Raw genomic sequence first — 25,788 nt, forward strand, 5'->3', positions numbered from 1 at the left:
GGATATCTAGTGCATTCTTATAAAGCTTGTATGGTACTCCGTTAGGCCCCAGAGCAGATGCTGCTCTTGCTCGCCGGACCGTATTTTCTACCTCTTTCCATTTTGGAGGGCTAGTGTCCAGGTTGAATAGGCGGGCATGTCAGGTGGAATGACTATCTGCTCATGCCTTTTCGTGTCATGATGGACGTTTTCCAGGTGTTTCTCCAATTCCTGCCTTGATGTTTTCAAGGTTCCGCTTTTTTCCTTTGCAAAGTCGTCTTTGGCGAAACTGAAGGGGTCTTTATAGAAACGTGTTATTACATGTTCTTTGTTCCTGCACCGTTTCCTCAAGTTCTCTGCCCTTCGTGAAGTCGCCAGCCAATTCTTAATATCCACTTGAAGTGGCATGAGACCTTCTCTCTCAACGTCAGAGGCTCTTTTCCACTGTTTTTCATGTCTTCTTTCTTTGACTAGCCTCTCTATCTCTTGCTGCCTTCTGGACTTGGTTTGGGTTGGTAATTTTTTTCCACTTCTCCCTTTTTCCACTCTGAAGCGCTCTTCTCCATAGTTGTAAATTATTCTGCCCATCCTTTCAAGCCTTTCTGCTACTGTGCCTACTTGTTGCTCCAAGATTTGAGTTAGGCCACTGTTGATTGTTTCCCATTCTTTTTTGTTGACAGCTTTGGGCCACTTCACACCAGGTTTGCGGCCTTCAATCTTTTTCTCGCTTGGAGGTCTGTGTAGTTGCACGGGCTCCTCAACCGCCATTTCTGTGCTTGTAACTTTCTCTCCAGTAACAGGGGTGCTGATGCTCTGCGAGCTTTGGTTTGTGTCCCGTTGCTGTGCTTCACTCGACTGATTTGACCGGTTGCCTCGTAAGAAGTACTGGTCAATGCGAGGCCCTTGCCTCTGCTCTCTCAAGCACCTTTTCCTCCCTTGGGGGATTATCAAGCCCTTCTCTGATGTTATTTTCTCCCAACTACAAATACACACCTGGAGCTTGCATTTTGCTGCTATTGTGGAGTATAGTTGTTTCCGTACTTGGGTCTGTAACCGTGTTATCAATAAATGAGCCATCTTGCGCCCTCGCTTTCGCAGGCTCCAGGGGTATTTTCTTTCGTTGATTGTCTGTAGCATTTTGTGGATGCCTCCAACTAACTGAACTAGCATTGGGGACTGCTGCCTTGGGTAGCTAGCCCCTGACAGCCCCAGTGGGGTCTGTTCCCTCCTGTCAGCTGTCTCTCCAAGCTGTCATGCGGACTTTCCCATGTTGTCAGCTGCCCTTACACCATTCATTCTCAATTACCCCACCAAAAAACCACCACACACTTTAGGGGGTCTGTTAAAACACAATGGGTTCAGGGGAGGCAAGAGAGATACGGTCTCCTGCTGTAATTTTACCTGCTGGTGTCGCTGTTGGACAATGTTACTTTAGAGAAACAAGTTATTTACACACTTTTTATTCTCACATTTTGTAATATTTGTATTGTTTTATTTTTGTAAAATGGATTTTCTCATCCATTTTTTTGAAAGAGGCACTGCCTCCCTTGCCTCCTCGGAGGAAACGCCCCTGCTGCGCAGAATATATTTCCTGCAATATTAATATGTGAAATTCCTGCATAAGCATCATCTACAGCACAAATGCATATTGACTTGTGGAAGTGGGCTTATGTGAATCTCTGCGGTGATCTGAGCACAGAGCACCCACGGTGTTGCTGAAGAAATGATAACCATTTTGTTGAAGGCATCCACCCATTGTTAAAAAAAGATATTTTATTCAAAGCTTATGTTCTACAAGGCCCACACTCGCACTCTCTCTCTCGCCAAACCATTACATAAGGAGCTTATTGTGTTTGTGTTAGAACACGCTCTAAAAGCAATGAATCAGATTATGCACACAAGCTTAGCAAAAACAGATTGTGACATAGTTCAGTTTCAGGACAGAATAGGAACAGCATTCACTGGCCTGCCCAGATTTAATAATTGCTCATGGTTTAAGGTCTAATAAGGACAATTCATCTGAAATTATAATTTGATCGTAATATATCTGATAAGACAGTGTTTTCACGTGATGCATGAGCGGTGCTGGTAAATATGGAAATTTGTATTAAGGATCATGATGCAGTCTAATGGCTACTACATATTCACAACCATAACAATTTAATTTATTTTTTATTTATTAAATATTGAAATTGAATAATATTCTCCCCCTTTTTAAATCACAATCTGTTGTAAATCATATTACTTGTTATTGTTTAGCATGTCGTAAGGCACAAATAAATGTGATGAGATGTGTAATTTAATTCATCATACATTACAATTTTATCCAATATAAAATCATTTTAAAATTCAGAATTGATTACTTACTTTGGTGAAAAACATGGAAATTTACATGGAGGCAATCACTGGGAAACTGAACATAAAAATGCATCCCCCAATACACAATGCAATTGTAACCAGTGAAATAAAACCACAAACCCACACAAAACAATTATAATTTGTGCATTGTTTGCGAGCAATATCACTGAGGAAAAATGAATATTAAATGACAAACAAAAAAGATGTTTAAGGGTCTCTGAGCAGAATAGGAACAGTCTCCCCAACTGAAAAAAAGTTAATCAATTAGATTGCATTAACTGGAAAAATATTTGGAGAATTCTCAAAGAAAAAGCCTAGACATGTTTCTAAGAAAGCTGCAATTTAGACCAATAGTACTGTCACTTCAAACCTTTAAAGGTGCCGTATGTAATTTTTATTGACCGTACTAAAGCATAAAAATACCATGTTTGCAGAGATTTAGGAAACATTCTAAGTTTACATACTTGTTTCTCCGAAAAACAATGCAACAACCCGTTATTCTACTTTGAAATGTGTGTTCTGTGTCGGAATGTTTGTTTTTGTTTTGGTCTGTGTGATCCCGCCCACTGCCAGACAGTTTACCCAATAGTATTTTGACATCCCAGGTTGCCAGTTGGTGGAAAACACAGCGTATTGCAGCCATGGAAGCCAGCAAATGAACTGGGTCAGAAATCGCAGATTCTACCCGACCTAAAAAGCATCAGCAATAAAACATTGCAAACGTATACATTAGATGATCAACTTGCAGTGTAAGGCTCTTCGCTTTCTATTGTCAACTGCACTCTGTTGCATGTCCTCAATCTGGCAACCCGTGTGAGCGTTGAGTCTGAGGAGGGGAAAAACTCTCTCCAATATTTTGAATTTGGACTGCAGGACCCATTTCAACCATTAGCTGTCAATATTACATACTGCACCTTTAAGATTTATGTTTTCAGCCAGACATGTCAAACATTTTTCCATGGAAAGGAAGCATGTACTGAAAAGTTTAATGAATTCATAGTTCTTAAATATGTTAATTTCTTTCAAATTAAATGTTTGTCATAACCGGCTGAAAACATAAATCTTAAAGGGGCAGTATGTAATATTGACAGCTAATGGTGGAAATGGGTACTGCAGTCCAAATTCTATGCTCAAAATTATTCATACCCTTGGTAAATATGACCAAAGACGGCTGTGAAAATAAATCTGCACCGTTAATACTTTTGATCTTTTATTTAAAATATCTACAAAAATCCAACCTTTCAATGGAAAATAATTTTAAATGGGGGGAAAATCTCATTATGAGAGAAATTTTTTTCTCTTATACACACTACTCACAATTAATCATACACTTTTATTCAATACTTTTTGCAACCTCCTTTTGCCAAGTTAACAGCTCTGAGTCTTCTTCTATAATGCCTGATGAGTTTGGAGAACACCTGACAAGAGATCAGAGACCATTCCTTCATACAGAATCTCTCCTGATCCATCAGATTCCAGCTCCATGTTGGTGCTTCTTCTCTTCAGTTCACTCCACTCATTTTCTTTAGGGCTCAGGTCAGGGGACTGGAATGGTCATGGCAGAAGCTTGGTTTTGTGTTCAGTGACCCATTTTTGTGTTGGTTTTGATGTTTGTTTTGGATCATTGTCCTGATGGAAGATCCAATCACGACCCATTATATGACTTCTAACAGGGACAGTCAGGTTTTGATTTTTTATCTGTTGGTATTTGATAGAATCCATGAAACCATGTATCTGAACAAGATGTGCAGGACCTCCAGCAGAAAAATAAGCCCACAACATTAAAGATCCAGCAGTATATTTCTTTGTACACATGGGGTACTTTTTACCCCTGTGTGCACCAAACCCATCTTGAGTGTTTGCTGTTAAAAAAGCAAATTTTTTGTTTCATCTGACCATAGAACCCATCCTGTTTGAAGTTTCAGTAGTGTCAGTTACTTTTCAAACGTTCTATGGTCAGATGAAGCAAAAAATTTAGTTTTTTTAGCAGCAAACACTTAAGATGGGTTTGGTGCACACAGCGGTAAAAAGTACCCCATGCGTACAATGAAATATACTGCTGGATCTTTAATGTTGTGGGCTTATTTTTCTGCTGGAGGTCCTGCACATCTTGTTCAGATACATGGTTTCATGGATTCTATCAAATACCAACAGATAAAAAATCAAAACCTGACTGTCCCTGTTAGAAGTCATATAATGGGTCGTGATTGGATCTTCCATTAGGACAATGATCCAAAACAAACATCAAAACCAACACAAAAATGGGTCACTGAACACAAAACCAAGCTTCTGCCATGACCATCCCAGTCCCCTGACCTGAACCCTAAAGAAAATGAGTGAAGTGAACTGAAGAGAAGAAGCACCAACATGGAGCTGGAATCTGAACGATCTGGAGAGATTCTGTATGAAGGAATGGTCTCTGATCTCTTGTCAGGTGTTCTCCAAACTCATCAGGCATTATAGAAGAAGACTCAGAGCTGTTCTCTTGGCAAAAGGAGGTTGCAAAAAGTATTGAATAAAAGGGTATGATTAATTGTGAGCAGTGTGTATTATAGAAAAACATTTCTCTCATAATGAGATTTTCTCCCCATTTAAAATTATTATTCTCCAATGAAAGGTTGGATTTTTGTAGATTTTTTAAATAAAAGATCAAATGTATTAACGATGCACATTTATTTTCACAGCCTTATTTGTTCATATTTACCAAGGGTATGAATAATTTTGAGCATGACTGTATATATATATATATATTGTGTCTTTTACGAAACTATTTACATCAGTTGCTATTAACGTTGTGTGCTATGCTCTGTGAATGTGCAAGATTCATAAACAAAAATCAGATTCAGAACGATGATTAAATCATAGACTGTGTAGATTGAATCCATCAACACCAAAGCTTTACAGTCCTATACCTCTTTGTGATGTTGACACATTTCATTCAGTAACATTAGGCAGTTTTGATTTATATGCTGCGAAATGTTTGAAGATCAAGTTAGCTTACATGTGTGTAAACAATGCTTCTATCACTTGTTTCTGCTTCTTCTTTGCCTGTGTTTTAATCCGGAGATTCTGTACACTTTAGAATGCAACAGTCAGCTTCAGGAAGTAAAAATGCCATACACTTTCTCTATAACAAAGTTGATTCTTAATAATTCTGTATAAACTTTTTAGACAGACCTACCTCAAGCCAGTATAATTTTAGCTTAATCTTAAAGGTGCCGTAGAACGTTCTTTCACAAGATGTAATATAAGTCTAAGGTGACCCCTGAATGTGTCTGTGAAGTTTCAGCTCAAAATAAATTTTTTTAACTGCCTATTTTGGGGCATCATTAACTATGCACCGATTAAGTGGCGCGGCCCCTTTAAATCTCTCGCTCCCTGCCCCCCCGAGCTCTCGACTATAAGTGCAGTTATACAGTGCATAAACAAAGTTCACACAGCTAATATAACCCTCAAATGGATCTTTACAAGATGTTCGTCATGCATGCTGCTTGCATACATCGGATCATGTATGTATAGTATTTATTTGGATGTTTACATTTGATTCTGAATGAGTTTGAGGCTATGCTCCGTGGCTAAAGCTAACATTACACACTGTTGGAGAGATTTATAAAGAATGAAGTTCTGTTTATGAATTATACAGACTGCAAGTGTTTAAAAAATGAAAATAACGACGACTCTTGTCTCCGTGAATACAGTAATAAACAATGGTAACTTTAACCACATTTAACAGTACATTAGCAACATGCTAACAAAACATTTAGAAAGACAATTTACAAATATCACTAAAAATATCATGTTGTCATGGATCATGTCAGTTATTATTGCTCCATCTGCCATTTTTCGCTATTGTTCTTGCTTGCTTACCTAGTCTGATGATTCAGCTGTGCACATTCAGACGTTAATACTGGCTGCCCTTGTGTAATGCCTTGAACATGGGCTGGCATATGCAAATATTGGGGGCGCTCATATTAATGATCCCGACTGTTACGTAACAGTCGGTGTTATGTTGAGGTCTTTTAAACAAATGAGATTTACATAAGAAGAAGGAAGCAATGGAGTTTGAAACTCAATGTATGTCTTTTCCATGTACTGAACTCTTGTTATTCAACTATGCCAAGGTAAATTCAGTTTTTGATTCTAGGGCACCTATATATATAAAAAAAAAAAAAAAAAATAGCCAAATTCCAGGCAAACAACTACACTACCCATAATACTGAAGAAAGTCCAATAATAAAAAAACCTGGTTGGTTTTGTTCACGGTTTAGAAATAAAGACTGAAAAATGTTTTTTTAAAAGTGACATTTGTATACATTTTCTACTGATCATGGTAATTTTATAAATAAGAATATATCCAGATGTGTGGTGCAGACAAGTGTACTTTCAGAGTTATGATCCTGGATTACAGAGCTGGAGCTGTAAAGTCTCAGTAAAGTATGGTATCCTCCACAATCTTGCACTCAGAATGTCATGTATTCCCTCTGTCATGTATTCCGTGTTTGTGGACACATTAGTTATTTCCTGTCTTATGTCATGTTTTGTAGTTTTTCGTAGTTTTTCATGTTGATTAGGTTTCCCAGGTGTTTCCATTTACCTCATCCCCTTGTTATCTTGTTACGCTAGTCTTCCCTGTTTATGTAGTGCTTGTGTTTCATTTGTAGGCATTTGGTCATTGTAGGTGTTATGTGTGGTTTCCTTCTGTGTCGCTGTTCTTAAGGCCAGAACACACCAAGCCGACGCCGACGAACTAGCGGAGACGAAAGCAGACTGTGGGGTTGGCTCACGTCGGCAGCGTCTGTGTCCAAAGTTGCCCTGCCACACCAAACCGACGCTAAACAGCCGACGGCCAAGCAGCACGTCAGTTCTGCGCCTGCGTGAGATGAAATGCCTTTCCGAAACAGCAGGCGGCAGTAGCTGAACAGCCAATCAGAATCATCAGATGGCCCGACGGCCCGACGAGCTCCAACGGCGATTCAACATTTCGAATCGGCCGAAAAAAAGGCCGACGAGGACCAACTTCAGCCGACGGTGCGGAACACACTGAGAAAACTTAGTCGGCCGACAAAGAAAAACTGCCCGACGGCCGACCGTCGGCTTGGTGTGTTCCAGCCTTTAGTGTTTTCTATGTCATTTATTAAACTTTTCCTGCATTTTGATCCACTGTTTTGCCTGCTCATTGACACCAGCGTGACACAGAACAACATGCAACATGGGACATTGTGCCATACAAACTGTATTAAGCACTACATTTTGAGTGCTTGCACAGTTACCTGATTTTCATAATTCCTTAAGTGAATTGAGAGCTAAAACATTGCAGACACCGCATGAAAATAAAAGGACGCTGTAAGTGGTCAAAATTCATTCTTATTTAATACGACTTGTAGTTACGTCAAATGCTTTAGATGTCTGATTAAATCTCTATGCAATTATATCAGCAGACAGCAATAACCTTTTAAAAATGATGCCATTGAAAGAGAACAGAAAAAAAGAGCTGTTCAAAGAAGCTGCTTTGGCCTTCCTCTAGGCACATCACGCCTGGTTCATTCACACAGAATGTCCCACTGGAGGATGACTTACACATCGCCCATCCATTAGCTTCTCGCCAAACCCGGTGAGATGAAAGGTCCTGGAGCAACACTAGATGTATAATACATGACCATTCAAACTGACCATATTACACTGAGCCTTCAACACACACGCACAATTCTGAATTCAAAACAATGATGTTATTTTAATTGCTGTAAAAAGTGCAATTTAAACATTTTCTTTAAAGTACACCTGTAGTCTAAAGCAGAGAGAGAGAAAAACCATAAAAGCGAGGCCAGGGCTAGTTGCCACCCAAGATCTATATCTAAGGTTGATGCAAAAATTACTCAAACTATTATTAAGAATGGTATAAATTGTTTGAATGTTTTTGTGAACTCTGTCCTCCAAACTAAAATTCCAATACCATATTTTTGTAATATTTGAAACTTAACAATAATAATAATAAATACATTCAGACAAGAGTAAATTTTATAATGAAGGTATTTTAACTGAAAGCTTTTTCAGAATTGTTAGGTCAGGGTAAGTTGTCACATTTTATACGCTGGCATTATTGTATACATTACGATTTATTAAGTACATTATTAATTGGCCCTAACTGCTTTGATATTTTTATACATTTTCTTTGCAAGTTAGCACATATACAGTGTGACAAAATGTGCCATTTGGTTACAAAAGGTGAATTTGACTTTTTTGTTTTAAATGATCCCTTTGGGAGGGAATAACAATGAAAATGTTTAATATCTTTCTGTAGCCAAGAGTTTGTGTCTATACAGATTAGAGATGCACAATTCACAGTAAATTGAGAATCACGATTCTGAATAGACAACTAAACAAAATAACAGAATTAAATAGAGGTTATAACAACATTTTTATTGCCTTAGTCTATTTAATTATTTATTTATTTATTTTTTACAAATCGGTTTGAATGAATGATTCAATGGCTCACTCATAATACTTGTTTCATTACAGGACGAATCTGCTGTTTTGAACAAATATGTAATGATTCAATGAATAAATGATTCATTGACAAATATATTTTTTAACATTCACTTGTCACCACCTACTGGTGTAACGATTTAATTGATACAATCTTTATTTAAAGCGTCAAGTCACTTTCGAAAGATGATGCAAGTATAAAGGTTGCTCCAAAAATATTTACTCTATATACATCTGTAGACATATCCGAACTTTATACTTTTATCCCAGTATTTCTGTGATAATTTGAATTATTGTAAGACAGAAATAATGATACTGTGTAGTTGAAAAGACTGTTTATGAAGCTGTTTCATGCCTATACATTAATATATTTTAGAAATTATTAATGAACTGCTTTTATAACATGGAAATTTCATTGTATCCTGGATTTGTGAGGTTGTTTTCTCACATTTGAGTTTTATCTAAGGATTTTAGTTAGGAAATGTTGATTTGATGTGTCAGACTTACATTGTGTAACTGGAGTTTGTGTTCTATCGATTGCTGAGTAATTGCTCTAAAGGATATCACTATATAAAATACACCATGTAAAAGCTCTGCAGCTGAAATCAAGTGCAAAACTGTGATTCATTTTGAAAACCGTGCGCTAACTTTGTCTGAGAAGTTTCACAACTCACATGAAATTGCTTTTTCCATGACACACTCTTACACAAAACCCCCAAGTAAATTCATTTATTTTAACCGCCTGGATTAATGTGTAGATAATGCATTTACAAAACTGAAGCATAATTTCATGTCTTAAATTTACTCATCTAGCATCTTTTAACACATCTATTCAAATATTTCTACTTACATGGTGCGCAATCACATTTTGAAAACAATTAGTTGTGACATTTTTACATGATAAAACATTCCAAAAAAAAAAATTGAATCTGTTGACAGGGATTGTAGAAGGATTGCAGTGAAATGATTTTGGTGTAGGCTTAGATTTTAAGAACCAGGCTGAGAAAGGATTTCTATTTTTCAGGCAGAGAATTAGAGAGCTGTGGGTGTTGAGTCGTGATGTATCGCATGAAAGAGAAAGACAGAGAGAAACAGAGCAAAAGACAGAGAGAGATGGGGCCATAAACTGCTTTTAAAGTCAGCGTCACATATGAACACTGAAAGTTTAAACACATAACGACTCTCACAAAACCCATGTCCAGGACATATTTCAGTCCAAAATCAAAAGAAATTATGTTTTTCTTCAAGAAAATGAGGGCTGTTTGACGGCCATTAAAGTGAGTCTATTATACTTTTCAGATATTACCTTTCATGTAGTGTATAATATACATGTTTGTGAATGTAAATGTCTGCAAAGTTTCAAAGATCAAAGTGCAGATAAATGGAGTTTTTGTCTCCCAAAAGAAAGAACCGATTCTGAACTGCCTGAAACGAGTCGTCAGTAATTCCAGTCTTACTTCCTACACAAACCATGATTCCAGTCTTGTGTCCGAAATCACATCCTCTCTTGAGTAGGTACTTAAAAAAGGTACATTCTACGTTCCGAAAATATCAAAATCGCCCCAGATTCTTCGTATATCGCCAATTGAGATTCGATGTATTGTACCAGCCCTATTTAATAGTCATAAAAATAATGTCAAAAAAAAAAGGCTTAATTTTCTTTAAGCAATTTTTTTTTGTTACAAACAATGAGAGAGATGAACACTACCATATCCATAATTTTCCTGTTTTGAATTAATGCTTTGACTAAGTGTTTAATAAGAAGGGGGAATACATGAAAATTCTGCAATTACCACTTCACTGTACTTTCCCTTCAGAGGCAAATGACCTCTCCCTCTCTCAGCACACTTTCTGTAAGCAATCTCTCTCCTCTCAAGAGCATTGCAGTAAGCTATAAATACATTTGACACTGCAGCATACTATAGTCACCTTTAGGAAACAATGTGGCAAACCCGGGGAATTCTCCATCTTCTGTCCTGCAGCATACATCAGATTACATAAATGGATATTTGTTTTAAAATGTTCAAAGTGTAGCCTAATGCCTGGCTTTACCCTGAAGCTTGCACCTTGAGTTTTGGAAATTTACTGTTTAGCTGCTAAACAGACTGCCCTAAGTCTTTGTTTCCAAAGCACAGGAGCACCCAGCATAATAGGGTACAAGTATGGTGAAAGTGAACGATAGTAATAACAATTGGAGCAATATTAATAATTATCACCTGTGTTGTTGTTTATTATTAATATCACCGTACAAATGCATTTCAATACAAAAATTAAGTACAATGGATGCAACTCTGTTTTCAGGGTGAACTGCATTCTCCCAGGAAAAAAGTGCACAAAAAGCAATCTTACCTGGCTAACAACTTCTCCAAAAAAGTTGCAACATAAAATAATTTAATAACCATTGTAAAACACCAAGAAGGATAACTACAAAGATAACTATAACAAAATGACTATATTTGTGTCCATACCAGTTTATTCCAAGCACGCACTGAAGTTTTGTCATTTGTCTCTTTAAACGCTCAAGCTTTTTAAGGTCAGGTGGATTCTGATTGGCTGTCAAAGTTTTTAACATTCATCAACCGAAAAAAAATAATTCTGCAAGTGCTTCCAAGGATATCGTTTCTCTGTGACGTTATCATTACAGTTGTGGTGTGGACTCTGCTATTCTTATATATTTAAAATGATATTTAGAACTTTATCTTTATCATCTTTGGTGTGAACAAGCCTTAACTCATGGCCTCTTGTGGCTTACTGCTTTACTATACAACAGAACATTCAGACTCTAAATTATGGTGTAAAATAAGCATTATACTGTACACACACTTGTGACCACACACAAAGAGTATAGAACCCAAGAGGCGACACTTTGATACTTTTTGGGTAACAGCCACTAGATGGCGCTCCGGTAGTGCGGCCGCCATTATGGGGTGAAAATACTAACTAGAGATTTATAAATAAAGAATGAAGTTGTGTTTATGCATTATACAGACTGCAAGTGTTTAAAAAATGAAAATAACGGTAGGCTTGTCTCTGTGAATACAGTAAAAAACAATGGTAACTTTAACCACATTTAACAGTACATTAGCAACATGCTAACAAAACATTTAGAAAGACAATTTACAAACATCACTAAAAATATCATGTTATCATGGATCATGTCAGTTATTATTGCTCCATCTGCCATTTTTCCTGTTGTCCTTGCTTGCTTACCTAGTCTGTTGATTCAGCTGTGCACAGATCCAGACGTTAATACTGGCTGCCCTTGTGTAATGCCTTGAACATGGGCTGGCATATGCAAATATTGGGGGCGTACACCTCGACGGTTACGTAACAGTCGGTATTATGTTGAGATTCGCCTGTTCCTCGGAGGTCATTTAAACAAATGAGATTTATATAAGAAGGAGGAAACAATGGAGTTTGAGACTCACTGTATGTCTTTTCCATGTACTGAACTCTTGTTATTCAACTATGCCGAGGTAAATTCAATTTTTGAATCTAGGGCACCTTTAACATTCCATTGCACAAAAGGTTCTTTACAGTGGAAAAGGTTTAGATTATTAAATAATTAAAATGATTAACATTTGACTTGAAAACAGAAAGGTTCTTTGTGTAGCCCAAAATGATGGCTCTTCTACGGCATTGCTACAAAAAAAAAAAAACACCTTTTGGAGTGTATAGTAGGGCTAATTGACTATATTATTAATTTATTATTATTAATATTATTATTATTAATAAATGTAACTTATTCTTGGCATTTATGTTGGCATATTAGTTAGTTGTTGAGAGCTTCTCACCTCGTGAGACAGGTAGAAAGCTGCAATTCCCAGGGGCCAGAAACAGCAGAGCATGGAGAAAACACTGAGGCCCAGGTGGTCCCTCGGAGGCATCAGGAGGAAATTGTCTTCACTCTCTGAGTCACTTGAGTACTCACTCTGCAGAAAACACACAAAACACTAAATGAATCAGATGATGAAGAGGCTTTTCATCAACCTCTCTCCATTTCACATCTCTGTCCTTCTTTTCAGAGAAAAAGAAGATCAAAAAAGTGGAATAATAGTGCTAACAAGGCTGTAGGAATTCTAAGATAGTCATTTTTAAAGGGGGCCAGGGACCATTATCAATATTGTAACAAATTTAGCATGTGGAGGACTTTTATAGCATAAGGTTAAAATCGACCCTACTACTTGCTTAATGTACCTGGTCTTTTTGTAGTATGTAGTATTTGGTCTTGTTGGTTGTATGTAGCTTAGGGTTAAAATTAACAACTGATTTGTATACAAATATTTAAATTGCACATAAGGTAGTTTATAGCATTATAACATATATAAAAATAGTATTATAATAATAACTTATTAATGATAAAATTATATTTCTAGCCCAATTCATTTTTTGAACTATAAACATTTACATAGTCGCTGTCATAAAAATGTGATTTCATGATGGATTTAAGTATTGAAGAACAGGTTAGGTAAAAATATAATGAATATGTAATATAGTGCATATATTTAGCATATGCTCCTTTCTAGAATTCATTTTTCTAGCTAACTATTGGGCTATGGTAATTTAATTTCTGAAGTAAATGTTGCGTGACACATTTACAAGCTGTTTTTAACATGCTACATATAATACATATTTATACTAGGGATGTGCACAAGCTCTCTGAAGTGACACCAATGATCGATAATATAAACCAATGGTGCTCAACCCTGTTCCTGGAGATCTACCAACCTGCAGAGATTACTCTAGTAGCACACACACACATGCGTTGGGTTTCCATGTTTTATGGGTCTTTCCATAGACATAATGATTTTTATACCTTCCAATTATTCCCCTAACCCTACCCCTACCCCTAAACCTACCCATCATAGAAAACTTTCTGCATTTTTAGATTTTCAAAAAACATCACTTAGTATGATTTATATGCTGTTTTTCTCATGGGGACCAAAAAAGTTCCTACATTGCCATCTTTGTGGAGAAATTTTGTCCCCATAACGTCTTGGTTGCTGTTGTAACCTCCTTTCCCTGATGGAGTGAAAGCGACGTGGTGTCAAATGCTGGGGTTACTAGGAGTCACTAAGTGGGACACTAGGGATCACACTTGGGAGCCCCAAACACCTCTGATACTTCAGAAAAGGAATTTGCATGCACCACTCCACCAGACATATGGGTATAAAAGGAGCTAGTGTGCATCCACTCATTCAGGTTTGTGCTGAGGAGATTTGTGTGATGGCCATCTAGTGGGTAGTTCAGCATTGTGGCAGGATGGACACCACGTCTTGTTCCCTCCATGAGGGAATGGAGGTTACAACAGTAACCAAGACATTCCCCATCTGTCAGTTACTTCGGCATGGTGTTGAATGCTGACACTAGGTGTCTCTATAGAAAACAGCACAACTGCTGAACTGAGTTACGAGGTTCTGGCGATGCATATGTCGGCAAGTGCACTCATGACATTGTAACCTACCAAACGTCCCACGTAAGCCGCGTAGTCCTTCGTACCACTCAGGGGACTGAAAGGACAGTACTTCTAATAGGAATACCCTTAAGCCGGACTTCTTTGACCTTTTCTGTTCTTCTTTTTCTTTTTCTTTTTTTTATTAAGGAAAATTCTACAGCTGATGGAGACCAGAGCGTTGATAAAAACCTCAACCTCCCAGATGGAAAAAACCACACTACGGAGACCACAACCTGAAGTGGAGGTTATTATGTGGAGAATACATCACATGGACTTACACCCGGGATCTACCACACATGGAAAAATCTCTGCCTACCTGAAAAGGGGGGAACTACTACAAACACAGTGACTGGAGGCATAGATGGGGCTCTGCCTGGGGGAAGACATGGGTTTACTGTCAGGGAAACCATATCATAGACAATGTATCATATGGGTTTACAATCTGGGAATCACTACATATGGGCACCTATGCAATTGATATGCCAACGCAGTCAAAGTCCTTTCCAGGAGCCCAAGGCTGCGTGCCCATCAGGCAGCCTGACTTGGACACATCTTTTGTGACAACAACATGCCTGGACACTTGTTCTAGGTGAACACCTGCCCATAGAAATGCAAGGTCTGTCCAAGGGCTGAACATACAGCGGCAGATCGGCATGATAGCCACACAATGCTTACCATGGTGCCATGCCCATGCGATTCGAGTCTGATTGCAGTATTGAAGAAGTCTCATATGCATCAATCTGGGTGGCATTTCCACCGGCGAGGACACCACATGCCCAAGGAGCATCTGAAATTGTTTCAGTGGGACCGTTGTTTTTCCTCTAATTTAGGTAATTCAACACTAGCTGGGCATGCTTGTTCGTGAGATGTGCCTCTATAGTGAGTTTAACTGAGAAAACAGATGCTCGGCACTGGAGAGAGCTTGCTCTTTCCCAGTTGACCTGAAGCCCCAATCAGCTGAGGTGCATGAGCGCCAGGTCCTTGTGTGCACATAGATCTCAAGTAAACTAGAATCAGCCAGTCAAGATAATTGAGAATGCCCACCTCCCTTAGCGGGTCAAGGGCAGCCGCTGCAACTTTCGTGAAGACGCGAGGAGACAGGGACAGCCCAAAGGGGAGGACCTTGTACTGATATGCCTGACCCTTGAAGGCAAACCGAGGGAACAGTCTGTGTCGAGGCAAGATCGAGACATGAAAGTATGCGTCCTTCAGATATATTCCTGCAAACTAATCCTGTTGGTGAATGCATGCCAGAATATGCTTCTGCATCAACATCTTAAACGAGAGCCTGTGCAGGGCCAGATTCAGAACTCGCAGATCTAGGATTGGCTGTAGAAACTCTGCTTCATCTCGGCTGGAGGGACAGGCTTTTTTGTGCCCTTCGCTAATAGGACTGCAATTTCTGAATGCAGAACAGGGGTGTCTTTGCCCGCCCCAGAGGTAAAGAGGAAGCCATTGAACCTAGGTGGGAACCTGGCTAGCTGAAATGCATAGCCAAGTCTAATTGTCTTGATAAGCCAATGCGATGGGAACAACTGTGTTTGACATACCTGCAGTGGGGCAGCGGAGCGTTGGCCACTATCGGGAAGTTGTGTATCCCAATCCCGTGGTTGTGGGTGTACTGGAACACCTACCTCATGCCGTGAACCCAAACTAAAATCCAGTTAGTGGCGGGTGAAGAAGCTTTGAGTCCTCGGAACTCGCCATGCTGACCTGTGAGAGGTTGTGTGTCCTGTGGCCAGACATGATGAAGTGAGGGGCTCATGTCTATTATTTCTGGGCTGCAGGCTGCACAAGCTTACTTATACATGTAGAAATTCGGGACGAGCTCGCAATTTTAAGTTACGGTCAGCCCGTTGCAAACATGGCCTCCAACTCTCTGTCATACTCAGACTGGGCCACCATACCCGAGGGTGGGAGTCCAGCCGAGTCTTCTGTTTTGGAAGGCACTGGCCTGCCCTCTGATGCTACTATCAATAGCTCATCCTCATCCGGAGCCACGAGAATGAGAAATCAGGTGCATCATGACACAACTTCAAACTCGTCGGGAAGCTCCACCAGGCGCGATGAGGAATGGTAGGCCAATGGGGATTGACCCAGCGGAAACACTCCCGTTGTTGTTCTCATATCACCCTCAGCGCTAGCCGTTGTGGCTAGAAGGACCAGCATGGGGAGCGGCTGAGGTGACTCCCGCACTAACCAAAAAGGAGAGACGCAATCGTAACATTGCCATGGCCATGTTCTCACAATAAGGACATGAACCATCCACGAAAGCTTTCTCAGCGTGGATACAACCTAAACACTTGAGGCAGAGATCGTGCCTGCCTGAGGATGACTGGTATCAACTGCATCCAGAAACACACAGGTGGAAATGCATCTTTAAAAATACACTCTCCTTCTGTGCTTTGCTCTTTTAAGCTGAAGCACCTAGGAGAAGCTCTCACTACACTTATCTGCGCATGGGGTGGAGAGACTGTTGCAATGCGCCATAACACCAGCCAGTAGAGGTGAATGAAAATAAGCGTCTGTCTTTGTTGACATCCACTAGGCTCCGAAGAACAAATATGAATGAGTGGATGCAGGCCAGCTCCTTTTATACCTTATGTCTGGGAGAGTGGAGCATGCAAATTCCACTCGCCAATTCTCACTGGCATTTTCTGAAGTATTAGAGATGTTTGGGGCTCTTAAGTGCGACCCCTAGTGTCAGTATTCAACACCACATCGAAGTGACTGACAGGGACACAGGACACATTAGTTCTAGAGAGAGAACACAAAAAAAGGGAACACAAATGAAGGTAACAGCTCAATTTTGAGACAGGCTCTTTAAAAATAATGATTTAAAATAAAAAACAGGACACCAAGTGCAGATTTTCTTTTTTTTTTTAAAGAATTGCACTTCCTGTAAGACTTTTGTGAATCCGGTCCCAGATTGTACTCAGACTGACTTCACACTTCTATGTAATTCCCATGACCAATCAATTAACAGTAGGAAAAAGTCATTGTTTTCTACTAGAAAATTATATTTCACTTTGAAGTATGTCATATGATAGAAGTAAAAAAGATTGTAAATGCAGCATCATGTTGACATTTTTTATTATTATTACTATATATTTTTACTAAGCTGCAGTACATTTGTAGCTTCATATGGAAATCATAAAAAAAACAGACAACATCCTTGTCAGTTGTTGTCAGTCTTTGGTCCAATGGTCTCAGCGAATACAAGCCCGGTGGTCTCAGCACATCCAAGTCTGTTGGTCAAGTCTGGTGGTCTCAGCTCTTCCACGTCCAGTGGTCCCGGAGGTCCTACTGCTATTGGCTGCACTTCCTGTAATGGCAGTAGCCAGCTTATGTGTTTTGGCTGCACACACATCTACAGCTTCTCTAGTGGCGGTGTCTGCTACAACTCTTCCTGAGGTGGCTGTATCTGCTAGTGAACCCTCGCCCTGTCTTGTTACGGCCAAGGAAACTGTCACTGAACTCTCTGCCTTCTCTGATACAACCTTGGAGGTCATCCATGAAATTTCTGTCTTCCCTGACATGACCATAGAGGTCATCTATGAACTCTGTGCCTGTCTGGTAATGGCAGAGGAAGCCGTCCTGAATCTCTGTCTGCTCTGACACAGTCACGGAGGCTTGTCTATAAACTCTCTGCTTGTCCTGTATTGGCCACAGAGGCCTTTTGTAACCTCTCTGTGCTCTCTGTTACAGTTCCGCCTGCTCCGTCGTGGTGGTCATCTGATCCACCGTGGTGGTCCCTAGCACCACCCGATTCACCGTGGTGGTCTTCTGCTCCAACAAGGGGATCTTCAGTCCCATCTACTCTGGGGTGGTGGTCTTCTGCTCTGCCATGGGGCTCTTTTGTTTTGTCTTTTGTTTATTGGACTTTTAGTTTGCATTTTACCCTGTTTCTTTTCCTGTTTCCTGTCCTGTGTGCCATTTTGTAGTTTTTATACTTGATTAGGTCTGTGATCAATCATTCCCAGGTGTGTTTTGTTTGCCTATTACCCATTTAGTATTTATACTCCAGTGTTTCTTGTGTTCCTTGTCGAGTCTCGTCCTTACATGGGTGTTTTCTCTGGTTTTCTAGTTCCTCCTTTGTTTCCCCTAGCATTACACCAACAAAACAAGCACAGCAAACCTGGAGCTTTTTTATCACAATTTTTAATAAATACTAGAACAAACAGCCAAGTTGCAGTCCAGCCTCATCGACAAACTTCAGTACACATCTTGCAAGATCTCATTTGCTCAAATTGGCTTTAGCTGTGAAGTGGCAAGTTACTCTGATAACCTGGCACATCTTCTTCCAAACAGCGTGTCATATGAAGCAAGGACGTAATGGTGCAACTGATTGAGAAGTGTGTCTGCATAATAGGAATGTCAAGTGTTCCATTAATTTGATTCCAAATTGGATTTCAAAAAGGCCAGAGCCTATTCTAAAGGCTGTGATTATGAAAGTAGGCGTGATAGAGTTCTCTCTGCAGGTAAGGAAGCAGCAGATATAAATTCCTTTAAAAAAAAAAAACAGCTATGCACTTGTGAAAGAAATAAGTGAAAGTGTTACATGAGTCATCGGAGTGGCTGTGCATGCTGTCCTGTGCTGTATGATGTGATGTTTTTATTCAGGACAATGCAATCAGATTTTCATTCCCCACGTTTCACTGATTAATCTCTCCATAAATTACATTTTTGATTAGCTGATTATGAAATACCCAAAAGAGATAAAGTGTCTGTAGAGGTTTATGCAGTTTACTCAGCTATAATTGAGCTATCACAATATGCTGCAAGCAAAAGTCACATGCTGTGACTTTTTTCTCTAAATTCATATTCCATGAGAATTTATAAAAAAAGAATCTGGAGTGAGTAAAATTTTCCATTAAAATGTAAAAGATATAGGCCACACTGCAGACACAGCCACTTTAAAGTTTACATGTACCCTGTACAATGTTATTTTTCCATAGAAGACAAAGGGCAAATTTTTAATCTTCAAACAGCTCTTTTTTAAAATTCTGGCAGACACAGATCATTATATTCATGTTATGATAAATGGCCTTTATTTCCGATACTGCAAAAAATGCTCTTCTTACTTAGTATTTTTGTCTTGTTTCCAGTCCAAATATCTATAATTTCTTAAATCCGAATGCTTTTACTAAATAAGTAAAATGACATTGGATATTTTTTCTTGTTTTCTGGGGGGAAAAAAATCTAAATTTAAAATAAATCTAAATCTAAATAGAGTTTTTGCATAAAACAAGCAAAATTATCTGCCAATGGAGGTAAGAAAAATTATCTCATTGGGAGATAATTTTGCTTGTTTTATGCAAAAACTCACTTCATTTTGATTTTTTTTTCCCAGCAAACAAGAAAAAATATCTCTTATCTCATTTTACTTATAATAAAAGCATCTGGATTTAAGAACTTTTAGATATTTAGACTGGAAACAAGACCAAACTACTAAATAAGAAAAGCATTTTTTGCAGTGTATGCCCTACAAAGTCTTGATTTAGTTTTTGGAGTCTACTAGAATAGATTTTCATGCTTGAATGTTGAAAAAACACATTACTTTTACATATTTTACATTATTTCAGCACCTCTCTTCTCAGTCTGTCAGTAACGCTCTATTTAGTTCCTTTCTCTATGAAGCCCCTCCTTCCGAAAAAACGCAATGTGCTCTAATTGGTCGGCTGGACCAGTATGTTGTGATTGGTCAACCGCTTCGAGCGGTCATGTACCTTACCATAACCGCAAGTTCTGTCAGGACCACTATCATCAAATATGATTGATAATGCATAGAGTTTGTATTGGCAGTATGGGATATATCGCCCTCCGAAGGGCACTTCGGAGTGAAAACAATCATGGCCGCCATATCGAAGGGTCGTTCCAAACCGAAGGGTACAACTGATGGACACTTCGGGCCCCCATGATCCTTTGCACAGTGAAGTTTGGCGTCACAGAATGGGTACAGGAGGCTCAGAGTTCGATTTTACCTATAAATGTATATATAATATTTTTCTATACTACTGTAATATTTATACGAGTTAGATTTGGTATATTATTATGGTCAAAATGACATTGTACTTCAACAAAAATACTTAACAGCTCCGTTTATCAGTCCATTCAAATTTTTAAAATACATAGACACAATATACAATATGGTACGATAAACCAAAAATAAATAAACTAACGTTAAACAAAGGGCGCAGCTTGCAAAATCTACTCCTCCTCGATTGACTCGTTAAGATGACGTAGAAGTGCATTCCAAAAAAAATAGTTTTTTTGACCCCTACACCCTTCATCCCTTTGAAGCTCTCACTCCCAAGGGTAAACCCTTTGAAGGGATTAGGGCATAAGGATGAGCCCTGCCGAATTTCCATTTCCATTTCGCAGGGTTAGACATGGCGACAACACACTACTAACTCCGCCCCCCTTTTTTCCATATGCCTTGGGCAGGAATATTGTAATGTGTTCGTTCCTGAAGGAAAACCTGGAAAATCAATGCTTACTGATATTGAGAATAACTCCCTTTGGAGTGACTTTGTGCTTTGTACATTTTCATGCTTAAACAGCAACACTGCACACACAAAAACACATAATTTAAATTTTTAATCTGTTCACTGCACGAATAGATGAGGCTTTTTTTGGAGGTCACGTAATTGACAACAAAGTGAACTTGATGAGAGACAACACAACACATCTGCATGTTTGGCTGTGCTCTGCAGTGCCCACTTGCGCAGGGCTCTGTGAAGCTGCGCATCGGCCTCAGAACAGGTGGCACAAACAGGCGGGCAGCAGCAGGAAACTGGCTGTCCAGACCAGCTCTCTTTACGCTCTCTACACCCTTCTGATCAGCCACTCTCTCTACCAGTCATCTGGCAAGAGCTCCAGACACATGCTCTTGCAAAGATCAGCAGCACCATATGACAGGATGGTGTTAAATTAGGGGCAAAGACAGAGCTTACACCTTCCTTACAGCATTGGACAAAAGAATGGTTCACATGGGTAAGGATGACAAACAAAACATTTGTGTGATGCATAAATTATTTGAAAAGACTAAAAATCCAGTTTAGCAAACAGTTGGCTTTGTTCCAAAACCTACTGAGCTGCCTCCGTAGGCAGTATTGAAAACCCTGGTTTATGTGTAAGGGTGCGCATGCAAAAAAGTGACGTATATGATTATGTAATCACAGAACTTCTGGTAATGCGCATTGGCCCCCCTCAAGGCTTTGTACGGTCGTGCAAACTTCAAAGTTGGTGCTTCAATTCCTCTTGCCTATCATTAAAAAACCTACTCATTATCTCCCTTGCAAGCATTGGTATTTATCAGTTTGCAGTAGGGGTGGGAATTGCCAGAGGCCCCACAATATGATATTATCATAATACTTAAGCCAAAATATGATATTATTGTGATTTCAAATATTTTGTGACATGCTGAGTGAGTGTTGCGATAACATAAAAACATTACATTTTTTTCAACTGCAAATATCCCCAAAGGAAGACTTTGTCCACATCTGTTTTATCTAATAAGATAAAGTTCTCAGTCTGTTCATTTCACATCCATCTCCTTCATCTCTTCCTTGTTCAATATTTTCCTTCCTTGTATTTTAGACATATTTATAATAGAAATTACAGTCATCAATTTTTTTTTTTTTTTCACACAATTCAATGCATTTGCTTTTACAATAAATATTTTTTTAAGCAGTTTTACAAAGAACAGCCTTACTAAAGCCTGGCATACACTGTCGTAATTATGTAATTGATATAATGATTCTAATTGCGAGTAAAAGTTTAGTTGCATGATCGCAGCATGCAGCTGGCGTGCATTTGCATGTTGAATTAACATGTTTAATTAACATGTAAACATGGACTGAGCGGTTAAGAAATCGATCTATCTTACTGCAGTGTGTAACAGTGTCTCACAGCAGCCGCCGAGTGAACGCACAGAGTAACATTATAACTTTTTCAACACACTCAAATGTATCCAATATGATAAACAGAGCTGTGTTGTTTTAAATAGGCCTCTAGCGGACAGAAAATATTACATATTGCACCTTTAAACAAAAAAAAAAAAAAAAGAGAGAGAGAGAGAGAGAGAGAGAGAGAAAAGGAAGTGATGTTTATCTAAAGTCATTTTTCCTTATGAATATGGTTGAATTGGATCATCAAAGGTCAGTAACCAAGACTTGGTAAATAAAGTGAGATTAAATACATAAAGTAGATTTTTAATATTTAACATATTTAATTATTGCAGGTTTGTGTAATATTCGGCGTTTACATTTCACTGTTTTTATTCATTTTGAGGAAAACTGAATCTGTTTTTGTGCAAGTGAGATGAGTAAATGCATCCTCACATTTAGTCTAGAACTACAATAACCATCTTGTTTACACACAGTGCCTGACTCCCGATTTCTCTCAACATGGGGACAGAAGAGGCGTCAGTCAATAAATGGGAAAACAAAGTAACCTGAGTTACTTTTTTGAAAAAGTAAGTCAGATATTTTGTTGTTAATTTAAAAGTAATGCATTACTTTATTAATTACTTATAAAAAGTAATCTGATTACATAACACACATTACTTGTAATGCATTACCCCCACCACTGATTATAAGTGAGGATCTTAGGGTAAAATTATGCACAATACTCGCAATCATGAGCCGAAATTCACTCCCTGAAAATATCCCTGAAAATATGTTTGTGTATCAATACAATACCTCCACAAAAAAATATCACAATAATATGCTGAAACGATTTTTCTTAAATACTCCATTTTTTTTATAGTAAAATATTACAATAGTAATAGTTCTTATGTTCTTTGATTTTATTTAGTGAGAAAAATAATCATAATAAAAATAGCATTAATTATAATAATTATTATTATTATAGTTACTTTGATACATCACAAACGTTTTGGGCAAATTGTGCAGACCTACAAAAAGCACACCAATCATAGAGCTTTTTTTTTTTTTTTTTAAATCAGAAAAATCCAATTAGACATTTTCCCCCAAATTGTGCAGCCCTATCGTTGACTTTCATTTTAAGAAGAAAGGAAGTCATACAGGTTTGGAATGACATGAGGGTGAGTAACTGTATTTAAAAGTGTAATAGTATGCAATCTCTCACCTCTAGTTCTTGAAATTCATCATCATCGTCATCTACATCATAGGAGAGTGTCTGGATCTTGGCGTCTTCCATAGAGAGATCCAGAATCCTGCTGTCAGTGAACAGAATTCCATCTTTTGTGACAGATGAGCCAGACGAGGCAGGGGTCATTTCCTCAATGAAGGTGGTCTCACAGCAGTCCCCTCCCTCTCCCCATGCTCTCAACACACTCTCAGGGTAGAGAATGAGGTTGGGCCTGTAGTAAGGGTCTATAGCCTGGGGAAGGGCGCTAGGGTTGAGCAACTGTGGGGGTCCTCTACTATCCGGTGTTCCATTTTTGTCCTTGGACACCACATGGCCCTGGTACTGTGGAGCAGAATAGACTGACACTAGTCCTTCTTTAGTCTCCACCATTAAGTTGTGTGTATTGATCAAACCATTACGTTTGCAGCATTCATGTCCCAAATCTGCACTCCCTGCTAATGGGGTCTTCCCTTGAGTAAGATGGTCTTTCTCATCTGCCACTCCTGTTTCTAGTCGTGTTCGGGCCCCTTTCTCCATGCTGGTCTGTTGGTGTGGAGGAAGGCTTGCCTCATGAATGGCTTTGTGGAGGCATGAGGTTCAAGAGTGACTCCCCTTTCGCCTGCAAGAATCCATATCACCAATGGTTATAAAACTGTGATGGAAGAATTTGATGTCACACACATCGACAAATGTCAACGTTTAATGGAATAATGAATACTGGTGAATGGATGCATCTCACAAAACCTGTCAAGAGCATGTCTGCATCATATTTCACCCCAGAATCAAGAGAAAGAAAACTGTAATTATATTTGGCTCATAAAAAAAAAAAAAAATTAAGACTATTTCTATCATGACAACTCTCTGAAGTTTTTTATCATGGTAATGATATGACAATGTTAATGTATTTGGTCTTGGCAGAATAGATCTGCTACGCTGCTGCTAATATTGCTGCTGCTGTTGATTATTGCTGTTGTAGAATATTGCTGCTGCTGCAGAGCAAGTACAGGGACTTGCTACTGCCAATACAAACACTGATACGCTGCTGTGAGCATGTAAGACATAGTGCTGCTGCACAAATAGCATATATAAAATTACCGTAGGCCTATACAGGTGGAGCTGGGGAAGGTGGAGGGTTTCAGAGGAACTGTAAAGCACACTGCAAACTGCTATAGTAAACGATAACCAGCTATATGAATGTTGAGCAGCAAGCTTATTGCATGCAGATGCGACAGGAACCAATCAGCTTGTGCCATATAGTAAAAGATTTAAATGTCATCCGGTTGCGTAAATAAAATAAAATAAAAGTAAAAAGTGGAAGTACACCAACAACAATCTAATGAGTATCCCCAATGACAATTGCAGGCATTACAAATACAGTGCTCAGCGTAAATGAGTGCACCCCCTTTGAAAAGTAACATTTTAAACAATATCTCAATGAACACAAACAATTTCCAAAATGTTGACAAGACTAAGTTTAATATAACATCTGTTTAACTTATAACATGAAAGTAAGATTAATAATATAACTTAGATTACACATTTTCCAGTTTTACTCAAATTAGGGTGATGCAAAAATGAGTACACCCCACATAGTACTTTGTATGGCCTCAATGATTTTTAATGACAGCACCAAGTCTTCTAGGCATGGAATGAACAAGTTGGTGACATTTTGCAACATTATCTTTTTCCATTCTTCAAAAATGATCTCTTTTAGAGACTGGATGCTGGATGGAGAGTGATGCTCAACTTGTCTCTTCAGAATCCCCCTTAGGTGTTTGATTGGGTTCAGAAATCCAACAGTGGCCTTAGATGTGTGCTTATGATCATTGTCATGTTGGAAAAGAGCAGGACGACCAAGGGCACGGAGTGATGGTAGCATCTTCTCTTTCAGTATAGAGAAGTACATCTGTGAATTCATGTTGCAGCACTCATGCAGCCCCACATAAGGACGCTACCACCTCCATGTTTCACTGGAGGCACCATGCATTTTTCTTTGTATTCCTCACCTTTGCGATGCCATACAGTTTTGAAGCCATCAGTTCCAAAAAACATTTATCTTAGTCTCATCACTCCAGAGTATAGAGTCCCAGTAGTCTTCATATCTTTGTCAGCATGGGCCCTGGCAAACTCTAGGTGGGCTTTTTTATGCCTGGGCTTTATGTATTTAGCTGGTATCTCAATACATTTTTTAAATACAGAGATAGTATATTAAAAGCACATTTTAGTTAATATTTCATGCTGTCTCAAAATAGCACAGTTGAGTACACTTAGATGTTCTTAAGATGATCTTAAGAAGTACTAAAGGAGAATTTTTAGTATATTAAGTACAAAATTAGTTCACGAAAATAGAGCACTTTAAGTATATTATAGAAATGTACTTTTTTGTTCACCTGGGT

At 38.7% G+C, this 25,788-nt stretch overlaps 1 protein-coding gene across 2 annotated transcripts in view; it reads right to left on the minus strand.

The window, feature by feature from the left end:
• The window catches only part of LOC125277194 (synapse differentiation-inducing gene protein 1), a 45,256-nt gene that overhangs the window by 10,424 nt on the left and 9,044 nt on the right, over positions 1–25,788 (minus strand). For both annotated transcript variants that reach the window (XM_048205520.1, XM_048205519.1), the window contains 2 exons: positions 23,390–24,011; positions 12,615–12,752 (listed from right to left, as the gene is read on the minus strand). In XM_048205520.1, coding sequence (XP_048061477.1) covers positions 12,615–12,752; positions 23,390–23,929 — 678 coding nt within the window. In that variant the 5' untranslated portion in view covers positions 23,930–24,011. The remainder of the gene's footprint in view (positions 1–12,614; positions 12,753–23,389; positions 24,012–25,788) is intronic.

The sequence above is a fragment of the Megalobrama amblycephala genome, linkage group LG10, assembly GCF_018812025.1.
Source record: "Megalobrama amblycephala isolate DHTTF-2021 linkage group LG10, ASM1881202v1, whole genome shotgun sequence".
Classification (NCBI taxonomy): Eukaryota; Metazoa; Chordata; class Actinopteri; order Cypriniformes; family Xenocyprididae; genus Megalobrama; species Megalobrama amblycephala.